This window comes from Heterostelium album, assembly GCF_000004825.1.
Source record: "Heterostelium album PN500 unplaced genomic scaffold PPL_scaffold6, whole genome shotgun sequence".
Classification (NCBI taxonomy): Eukaryota; Evosea; class Eumycetozoa; order Acytosteliales; family Acytosteliaceae; genus Heterostelium; species Heterostelium album.
Window position 1 is genome coordinate 1,199,945 of NW_008805068.1, and position 11,359 is coordinate 1,211,303.

Below are 11,359 nucleotides of genomic sequence, written 5' to 3' on the forward strand. Positions count from 1 at the left end.
TTGTAACCCTTTTTAACTTAGAACTAATAATATATTTGTAATTCAAATCTATTTTTATAAATATCATCAAGATCGAGTCGAGTGTATTTCATCAATATTTATATCAATTTACTTAAAAAAGGGTTCTGTTTATTTATTTAAATTTGTATTTTTATTATTATTTATTTATTTAAAAAAAATGAGTTATTTAGAGTATATAAATGATGGTGTAAGAGGATCAGGTAATTATTGTTTTATCAGAACTTGTATTTATAGATATTAATTATCTTTTCTTCTAAATAAATTAGATGGTATAAGTGGAAATCATGGTGATTCCGGTAGTGGCTATGGTGGTTCAGGTAGTCACGGTTCACATGGTCTACCAGGACAAAGAGGTACTAATGCCGGTACCATTAACACCTCAATTTTTTCAGATCCACATGGTAATATTGTATTACAATCAAACTTTGGTGCAAATGAATTGTAAGTTTATTATTATATTACTTTCTTTTAAATTAGAATTGCTAATTTCTAATCCTTTTTGTTTTTCTTTTACAAAAAAGTTCTGGTGGTTTCCAAAAGACTGATGCTATGACTATGGGTAATCCATCGAATTACTTGGTTTTGTCTGCACATGGTGGTGATGGAGGTAGAGGAGGTGACGGTGGAAGAGGAGGTGATGGTGCACAAGGTTATCCTGGAAGAGATGCCACCAGATACTCGGCCGGTAGTGATGGTGGTCCTGGTGGCGACGGAGGTGATGGAGGTGACGGTGGTGATGGTGGTAGCTCTGGAAGTGGTGCCAATATCAATGTTGCCTGTAGAGAAGGTGATATGGATTTGCTCATGATTCTCAAGCAAAAGATTGGTGACACTCTTGCCGGTACACCGGGATCGCCAGGAATCGGAGGTCGTGGTGGTAGCGGAGGTAGCGGAGGTTACGGTGGTAGCTCCTATTCCTGGACTGAAGAGCGGTACTACACCGACAGCGAAGGAAATAGATGTTCCACTACAGAGTCGTTCTCCAATCCGGGTGGTTACAATGGTCCCTCCGGAAGTTCCGGTGGATCCGGTAAGACTGGTCACTCTGGTAATAGTGGCCGCGACGGTAATTTCTCGATTTCCGTCCAGATGGATGCTGGCAATGTAATCCATTATTCATCGCCCTACGATTTGTCAGTTGAGAAAATTGAATACAACGATACCGTTGGTTATGAAGTCATCGAGCCCGGTTCCGAAGTCAATCTTTTGGTTACTCACAAAAATGTTGGTGGTATGCCAACGCCTTCCAAACAGAATATCTATGCCTATATCGACGACAACAAGTGGGTAATTTGTCCGGTTGCCAATCGTGTTCCACTCAAGAAATATCTTGCCGCCGGTTCAAAGACAGAGTTGTCGAGACCCATTCTTTTCCAGATTCAAAATTATCGCCAGGTATACCCATTGCCACGTGAAGCATTCACCGCTCCAGGCACAATGGAGCACCAGGCTTTGGTGGAGCGTGTTGGTCAAACATTTGCTAGAGTCCACAAGTCTGCTCATAGTTTTGTAGTTGAATATCCAGTTCAGGCATCGATTATCAAAGGTCTGGACAGTATTGTTCTGGGTGACGAGTCACCAATTCTCTACTCCGTGTGGAACAAATCCAAGCTATCCATTGGATTGGATTCCACCAATGGACCATCAAGAGTTTTGTTCACCACAATTAGAGTATCGCCAAATGCACAAGGTGGAACTCTTCGTTTGACTCCACAAGATTTCATTTTGCGTGATCAAAATGGTCGAATCTATGATAATCCAGAGGTTGGTCTTCACGCCAACGTACCAAATGTACCGGGCGGTGGATTGAATTTCTTTACCAATACATTCCAATTTACTGGAACTGGTTTGAAGCCATACACTCGTGTATTGCTCGAATCCACATTGTTCCTTGGACATATCAAAGACATGGCCAATGCACAAGCAATCCAATCTCGTCCATTCGAAGTTCAATTGTCTGAGGGATACAATAATTCTCACCAAGCCGACTTGCTCCTTGTTACCAATAATCAGACTGAGTTTGCAGAGGTGAATGCATGGAGACAGCTGGCAAGTGACTTGGGATTGAAAGTTGCAGTTTGGAACGTCAATCTCTACAAAGACTTTAATTTGGCTCACAAAAAGATGGATGGACTTTCGTTGCTTGACGAATTTGTTGGAAAGACAATTGTCTTTTTGAATAATACATTCGTTCGTGATGAACGTCGTTACGACTCTATCATATTTACTAGAACACTCGAGTTATTCTCAGCTGCCAAGTTCCGTGGTATTCACACATTGATCTATGGTAACAGAGGATTTGACATTGACAATGAATTGATTCCAGCCGTTTCCAACGATAAGATTGTCTCTGCCAGTTATTTCAAGAGTATCGAAGAGTACACTCGTGCCTGTAAGCGTCGTATTCTTCAAGGACCAGGTTCCGCTTTGCCATTGCCAGCTACCTCCACCCCAACCTTCTCAGCGGTGGTAATCATGGATAAGAAACAAAGATACATTGGTATCCATTCAACCATTCACACCATGTGTATCTACTCTCATCATCACGATGTCTACCCATCGGAAACAATCTATCTTGATCATTTCAGTATCAGTGATCTCACTGAAGATACATTCCATTTGAACCTGACCAAGTTGGACAAGAAATTCCACTTTAAGAAGGTGACCGACAAGAAAGTACTAGAAAAGGTTACAACTTTGGAGGCTCGTTTGAATTGTTCAACCGATCTCCAAGTTCTCAAGGAAAGATTGAGAGGTTTGGATTCACCAGCTATCAATTCCGTTGGAAACGATACTGTTAAGGAGGGTCTGTTGGACATGCGCAAAGGTGACCGTGGTTCCTCTAGCTATGTTAAGCGTTTCATTGTATTCAATGCAGCGGATCGTACCATCTCAAAGGTCGATGTCAATGGAAAGGATGTCCAACAAGCAAAGACAAAGAAGATCTACTCGCTCAATCGTTTCTCCATTACTATCGGTAACCATTTCGGTAGTGAGACAAGCAAGGATGTATCAACAACATTCCAAATTGTCACTCCCGACAAGATTATCTATCTTCGTGCCAAATCCACTGAGCAACGTGACGAATGGATTGCCTCGGTCTCCACTCTCCCAACTGTAGAGGTTACCAACGTCTACAGAGATCCATCGATGCAATTGAAGTTGAGCGCATCCCATACCAACTTATCACCGGATCGTACCAAGACACCGTTGCCATCGGCCAATGCCATGACTGAGTACTATCCAATCAATATCATTCCAATCAATGAGAGATTCATCTTTACCAAACCAAAGCCAAAGGATCTTGAAGAAAAGGCAATCAAGCTGAGCAAGAAACTTCGTAATCGTTTCCCCAATCAACGTAATGTGATTGTCTACGATGCCAGACCCAACAAGATCGATAAGTTTGCCATGTACTATATGGGAACACTCGAAGTACATCGTTCACTCGATACCACAACTTCTCACATCATTCAAGTCAAGATTGACCAAGATGCAGCAATCCACGATCCATCTTCGGTTCTTTCCTATCCAACCGTCTACAATATGCTAAAGACATTGGACTTTGCCCACAAACTAAAGTCACTCGATGATAAGGGATTCAGAACCAATCTCTTGGTTAAAAAGGATTTATACTTGGATACCTACGATCTTTGTTCATTGACATTACTATCAATCATCTCTGATATTGCAGAAGAACAATATCATTTCAGAGAATCAAAATGGAGAGATAAATTCAGTTCTGAAAAGGTAAGAAAGAAAATAATAATAATATCTTTATAAAATATTATACTTATCTTATATTAATATTACAATAATTATAGATCTATTCATTCCTTCGTACTTTACAATTGATAAAGAATTATAAATTTGCACCACAATCATCGACTGGAATCGAAACTCCATTGGCTGATGTTATCATTGAAATTGGATTGCATTTGAGTATCATGAAATCATGCTATACCACTTTGGCCGATAAGATTCTTCCAAATCGTAGAGGTAAAGCTGTCAATCAAGCATCCAACAAACTCTGGTGGGAGATTGTCATGATCCATATCTGTGGATTCGACGTTGAGAAAGCAGAGAAGACCAGCAAGGTCGATGCCGTTATGAAGAAGGCTGTTAAGGAGCGTATGGCCGCCAAGTTGGCAGCATGGGAAGCATACGCCGTCGCTGCACAACCAGCACACGTCCATGGTTACCGATTCGACGAGAAGAAGAAAGTAGTCAAAAACAAGGAAGCTGTCATTGAATGGTACCGTAAGCCACACTTTTCCAACTCGATCGTTGACTCTATGGCCACACCAGAGCTTGTTCTCACCAAGGAGAAATTCCAACAGAAAACAGTGGCACCACGTCCCAACCAGGTCGAAGAGAGTCGTTCCACCTTCAACAACGACAGCGAGAGAAAGGATTTCATCAATAAGATGTTAATGGACAAACTCGGTGCAAAATCTGAACTTTTGGAAAGTCAAAAGCTTCAAGTCCAAGAGTTATCAAACATTCAACCATCTGCCCAATTATTCCCAAGAGATTTACCACCATTAAATTGGTAAAAAATAATAATTAAATACATATTATTTAATTAATGACATCACACACATATATATAAACTTTGAAAAGAAAAAGCAATAAAATAAAAAAAAATACAAGAATATTTATAAATAAAAAAATTAGATATTTTGGAGGGAAAAAAAAAGAAAAATTAAAATCGACTGATATTTATTTTAATTATATAGTTTATCTTTTTTTTTTTATTCTAATATTGATAGGCTTTACTTATTTTAACATTGGATTCAGTTTCATTGTGTCCTACAGCATGATTCCAACAATAGGTACCATCACATGAAGTTGGGCAGCAAATTTGACCATTTGGGCAAGGGACCTCAGCTGAACAAACTGCTTCACATGTTCCTGGAATATGTAGACTAGGACATCTTTTGTCATAGTCTGATGGAGTTTCAGTGTCTTTATCACTATGATTACGATTATGATGATTCTTCTTATGTCTAAAAATTTCACCTACTGAAATATTCACCAACAAAAAAACTACTAATAATTGAATAATTATTTTTTGATTCATTTTTCTATAATTTAATTAATAAATATAAATATATTTCTAAAAATTATTATTACTTTTAAGGAAAATATAAAAAAAAAAAAGATATTCTAAATGATAAATTTAGCTTGTGAATGACGATTTTATAATACAATTAAATATAAAATTTATTAAAAATAAATAAAAATAACCAAAATATTAAATCTAAATTTATTGGATATTATTATTATTAAATAAAAAACAACAATTGTCTTTTAATACTTTTTAAAAATTTTAAAATAGTATAGATTAATGATTCTTTGTAAAATAATAATTGAAAAGGAGATCAATTAAAAAAATACAAGTTAATAAACTTTAAAAAACAAATATAACAATAATTATAATAGAATGAATAAACAACAATAATTAACGATATGAAAAACAGAATTCAATAGTGTAAATTTACCATTATGATGTAAAATAAGAAGGAATAAGACACACCAAACACCCCGAACCACCAACCCACACACAATCTCATACAAACATTTATTGTTATTTATTATTTTTTTAAATTTTTAAATTTTCATATTCATAAAAAATGAGATGAGATAAAAGAATTTTTAATAAATACAATAAACATTTATATTGTTGTTGTTGTTTTTTTTGATTATTTTTATTTATTTATTTGATTTAATATTATTAATCATCGAATCTACTACTTGATTTAACTTTTGATCTGGTTACTATACCCGATAAGAATTTAACGAGATCCTCTCTTGATATATCGTCTTCTTTCTTTTTTTCGATATTCTTGACTTTGATCATCTTTTTGTTGCCTTTCTCTTTGAGTACAACGACATAGGGAGCACCACTGTTGAGTGCAAGCTCTGTTTGTTCCTCTGCAGAGGTGTCTTCGCGATACACTGTTTCCACTCGGAATCCAGCTTGCCATAGATCAGAGACGATGCTGACTTTCTCACCAAAGAGATTGGCACTACCCATCGAACAAATAAAGATATCGGGTTGACTGAAACGAGCGAGTGGCGATTGATTGCTGTGTATTTGAATGGCGACTTGCTCACGTTGGTAGTGTTGATACTCGCGCTCCTTTGAGTAGATCTTGTCGAGTGCGATCGACAGTCCGACCACTGGCACCGCCGGTGCTTCATCCGATTTTCTCAGTGTCAGATTGTGTTGAGGAATCAGCTTGGCAATGGTCTGATCGTAACGACCACCGACAGCAGTGCACTCGAATCGAGTGTTATCCTCGCGAATCAGCACTTGGAAGGTTATTCCCGAGTAGAAGTTCTCGCAGTAGACATAGCCAAGGTCGAACGACACCTTGTTGACGACACCAAGTCGCTCGAGGTATCCATAGAGTGAACGCATCTCCTCGAGATAGACATTGAGTTGTGTACATTGATCGTTGTTCGAAGTCGATGCTGTGTTGGCAATCTTTTTCGTTACATCCAGTAGCGATCCTTTCACCAGAATCCAATTGGCCAATCGTTCCACCTGTTTGGCTGTGAGTTGGAGTCGCTCCAACAACACTTTCTTGACGGTTGTCCATGGGTTGCGAAGTAGCTGTGATAAAATGATTCCAATTTCATCGCGAAGTTTCTGGTCGGTGATACCAACGTAACGCCACATGTGCTCAACGATACCAGTGTGATTGAGACGTACCATATAGTTGGTCTGTGAAGGCAGTGAATCGAATATCTCACACGCAACTTTAATGACCTCGGCATCAGCAAACAATGATGATGCTCCAACAATATCGAAACAACATTGGGACAGTTCCTTTGGTGACTTTCCAACGAGGTGTGGACGACGATAGACTGTATCGAGTTCATATCGCTTCAGTGGGGAATTTGAAAAGAAATCCATCAAGTCATCGAAAGTTCGTAACTCTTTGTTGCTGGACGATGGTAATTCGGCGTCGTCTTCATCGGTGATGTTGCTGGCATTGTAGTTGTTATTGCCATATGGATTGTAGGTGGTTGCAAACTGTTGTGCAAGATAGTCGGCAAATGAATTTCTTAAGTCGTATCGCATCTCAAAAAGTTGTCCACTATCATCCATAACAATCGATCTCGATCTAGTTTTGTTTTGATTGACTTTTGATGTTGTTGTAGCGGTAGCAGCTGCGGTTGTAGATGATTTCTGAGTGGCTGTAGAAATTGGTTGTTTAGTTGATCCTATTGCTGTTGTTGTTGTTTGTGGTGTTTCATCATTCTCCCAATTCTTAACGATACTCATAACAGGTGTAGGAAGTACGTTGGAATTGTGCTTACGGAAGATCGATATGACCAAGTCGTTGACTGACTCTCTGATGCTCTGCTCATCGAGAATGCTGAGAGTTGTGAATCGGTTGACACTGCTTGAACTAACAGAACTGTGTTGTTGGTGATAGATGTGTGAGTGGAGATGCTGGTGCGATGGTGAGAACAGTGATTTCAGACAGTGTTGATAGAACTGTGTAGTAGGGTTGGTAATGACACGAATCGCATTCTTCATGTACTCGTCCTCCATCTTGGGTGGCATCAACTCGGATTGCAAAAGTTCCTGCGCGGTTGGACGCTTGACTGGATCGCGCTCAGTCAACCAACGGATGATTTTTGCTTGTCGTGAATGGTTCCGCTCGAAATCTGGTGGGAAAATGCCACGTTCTCGTAGATCTTTCAGCACTGCAACACGCTCGTGTCCAGTGGAAAAGACATACCACATCTCAAAGAAAACGATTCCCAGACTGTACATGTCGACTTTGTCGTTGTATCCACCGTCACCTTCACTAGTTCCAAATTCCTGCTCGGGACTCGAGTAGAACAGTGTACCGACACGCGCTGTGTGTTGGTCGACTGCGTCATAAGAGAATTCACTCTCTTGATTGAGGTCATCCCAATTCTGTTGTTTGGTGCTGGCATTGTTGTTTACAGCACTATTGTTGACAACGGAATTAGTTGAACTGGTACTGCTGTTGCTTACATTGATATTGACGTTGTCGCTACTACCACTGTTGCCGTTGGTGGTGGACGCAGACTTTGAGGTGCTGCTAATGGCCAATCCGAAATCACCAATCTTGATATCACCACAACTGTCAAAGAAAATATTACTGGGTTTGAGATCACGATGTATGATACCTTGGGAGTGTACATAGGCAATACCCTCCACGATCTGACGGAACAGCTTCCAGATGTCATCGTCAGTGCTGATTCCACTCTCTGTCAGATTACGAAGAATCTTTTGACAATACTCCATCTGAATGTAGAGATATGCTGATTTTTTAGTTCTTCGTTCAGTAACATTTCGCTTGCCATTTGCACTACCCTTATTCTTGTTCTTATTCTTATTCTTATTGAGTTTACCACGTCCGAGGTGTGGATCGCTTCTGGATCCGCTAGAAGTGGAACTACTGGATCGACCACCACGACGATTGGAACTGCTTGTTGTGAAACTTGTGGCTCCACCCTTGTTCAAATCAAACATCTCCACCAAGAATCCAGAGTCGGAATGAAGAAAACTGTAACTCTCATCGGTGAGATCAAAGCAATCGAGTGATTGCTTGGGGAATAGGATATTCTCTGAGAAGTCATCGTCGTCTTGGTCAAAATCACCATCGTCACTACTAGAGTCAGAGTCGTCGGAATCCGAGTTGGAGTCAGAGTCACCAGAGTCTGAATTGTCATCGTCGTCATCACTCTCGAAATCAGAGAGATGATCACCACTGTCGTGATTATGGTTGGCAGCAGCAGTAGCAGCAGCGGTCTGCTTTGAGTAATAGAGACCTTCGGCACCTTCGATCCATGCTTGATAATAACGAACTACATGTTGATGATGCAACTGCGAGAGTGTAATTACCTCACGCAATATTCTCTTGTTTAAATTCTGATCGCTATCCAACTTGATCTTCTTGATCGCATAGTAACGACCGTCCAGACGATTCTTTACTTTAACGACCTGACCGAATCCACCCTGTCCAAGTAGCTGCAGCTCCTCGAAATCACCATGATATCTCGAAGTTTGAACATTTGGATTGTAACTAGTTGGAATCATGCCATTACCATGGGTGTTGGTCGCATCAAACTTGGTATTGGGTGTGGAAGGTTCGCGTACTTTTCCACCACCGACATCACCAACCCAGAATCTATCCACAAAATTCGTAGAAGCAACTGACGAGTAAGAAGAAGTCGAGTTGTCATGTTGCTGTTGCTGCAATTGTTGCTGTTGTTGTTTCTCTTGTTTGTCAACAGAGGAATTAACCACCTTTGAGAAATACTCTGTGAATATCTGTTGGTAGATTTGATTCGAGTTGGTGTTGCTCATGTTCAGCAGTGGTAAATGGTTCGGTTGGATGACGCCGAGTTGTACGAGTTGTGTACCGAGTGTGCGGATCTGATCGATCGATGCAGACTGATCGTTTTGGCAGAGTATACGCAACAGGTAGAGTATGAACGTCTGTTGCTTATCGATGAACTTGTCGCTGTCTTTGCTGTTGGTGTACTGACTGACAATGTCACGCTTCTTCTCCTTCTCGAGTTGTGCACGTTCGATTGACTTTTGCAGACGGAAGTTCTTACGCTCCTCTTGCAGTGCGTTGTCCTCGAGTGTCGATTGCCACTCCCTATTCTTCTTGTCCGACTCTTCAAAGCTGGTTGCCAACTTACTCTGTGTATTGGCTGCCGCCGCTGCCTTCTTGATTCGCTCTTGTTCACGCTGTTGTTCAACCATCTGGTCGTGGAAAGATTTTCCCGATGGTTTCTCATTGTGCTGCGCCAGATACTCCCTGGCGAATCCACACAAATCAAAGATCATCTGATTGTTCAACTTTGTATTTGCTTCTTCATTCATTAACTCTTCTAATTCCTCTGCATTTTTCTACAATTATAGTTTGATCAAAGACATGTTGTCAGGATGATGTTTGAAATATGAATAGATTATAACACTTACATTAGGCAAACCTTTTACTACATTCACTTGAATGTGTGGAGGTGTTGTTGGATATAAGCTTGTGAATCCAAAGGTGAGCGAAACGACGACGTGACATTCGTTTTGAGTTGATTCGTCGAGGTCACCAAAGAATGGACGTACTATGATTTGGAATCGGAAGGTTTCGTTCGAGAATGATGGTGCTGGCAGCGAGAGAAAGTCGTCTTGGAAGATGGCAGCGAGTGCATCGACCTCCATCTGTTGTTCCTCCGACAGATGCTTGACGAGTGCTTCCTTTTCTTTCTTTTTTTGTTTCTTCTTCTCTGCTTTTCTTGATGCTGCATTCTTTTTCGTGTTGTTATTATTGATGCTACTGCTCATGTTGATTAGATCGTCGTCATCGGAATCAACGTTGGCCAACGTTGAAAATGAATTACCGTTGACATACAACGATTGTTGACTGCTCTTATTTGGTTGTTGACCTTGTTTTATTTGAATAGGTTGTGATTTATCGTGTGGATGCTGTTGTTGTTGTTGTTGTTGACCTCCAACCAACGACGACAACGACGTCTGTGTCGTCGTATTCTTATTGTGTTGAGGCATCTATATCTTAATCTTAAATCTTAATATTTATTCTTGACTATTATTATTTATCAGGTTTCTATTTTTGCTTGTAGGTATTATTCTATTATTGTTATTATTATTCAATTGTTTCAGAGACAAAGGCAAAAGACTTAACATAATTTATTACCTTTTATTTAAAAAAAAAAAAAGTTTGACTATTATTACTATTAACTAACTATTAAGCAATTAGTTGATTTTGATATGATTTGATTTTGATTTGTTATATATACAAATAATAATATTTTAAAAGAAGATAATAATAAAAATACAAATGTTTTGTTAACAATGAAGTAATTGGTTTTTAAGTGGGTGTTGACTCGTTTTACTTAAAAAAGAAAATTAAAAAATTAAAAATTAAAAATATAAATAGTTTTTGTTTGAATTTTGTTTTGGTTTATTTATTAATAAAAGTAAAGAAATAATAATTTAACTAACTGTTTTTAGTTGTTGTAGTTGTTTGTTAATATTATTATTTTTATTATTGTTTGTCTAATGTATGAATGAATGATTATATAAATAAATTAATTAAAATAAAAGTGTTATAATTGTATTGTTTTTTAAATTTGATATATTGATTTTTTCATCATTGGATCCTTAAATAGGTATGAACTGAAAATTTTATTTTTAATTTTTTTCATTTTTTTCATTTTTTTTTTGCATAAACACAGATCAACATTTCTCATTTTCTTTAGTTTTTACCAATGTTTTAAAATAAATGGGTTGATCTTTGAACCATTGGGATCTTTACCA

The 11,359-nt window shown here is 38.6% G+C and overlaps 3 protein-coding genes across 3 annotated transcripts; 1 reads left to right on the forward strand and 2 right to left on the reverse strand.

Annotated features, from left to right (window-relative positions):
• Window positions 1-178: 178 nt before the first annotated feature.
• Window positions 179-4,577, forward strand: PPL_07045 (PH domain-containing protein; the record flags this gene model as incomplete). The annotated part of the gene is made up of 4 exons (XM_020577892.1): window positions 179-221; window positions 288-462; window positions 543-3,771; window positions 3,846-4,577. The coding sequence occupies 4 exons, from the start codon at window positions 179-181 to the stop codon at window positions 4,575-4,577; spliced, it is 4,179 nt and encodes a 1,392-aa protein (XP_020432340.1).
• Window positions 4,578-4,780: 203 nt separating this feature from the next.
• Window positions 4,781-5,104, reverse strand: PPL_07046 (uncharacterized protein; the record flags this gene model as incomplete). Its single annotated transcript, XM_020577893.1, has 1 exon — window positions 4,781-5,104. The coding sequence occupies one exon, from the start codon at window positions 5,102-5,104 to the stop codon at window positions 4,781-4,783; it is 324 nt and encodes a 107-aa protein (XP_020432341.1).
• Window positions 5,105-5,758: 654 nt separating this feature from the next.
• ifkC (putative protein serine/threonine kinase) lies at window positions 5,759-10,588 on the reverse strand (the record flags this gene model as incomplete). The annotated part of the gene is made up of 2 exons (XM_020577894.1): window positions 5,759-9,934; window positions 10,007-10,588. The coding sequence occupies 2 exons, from the start codon at window positions 10,586-10,588 to the stop codon at window positions 5,759-5,761; spliced, it is 4,758 nt and encodes a 1,585-aa protein (XP_020432342.1).
• Window positions 10,589-11,359: the final 771 nt, after the last annotated feature.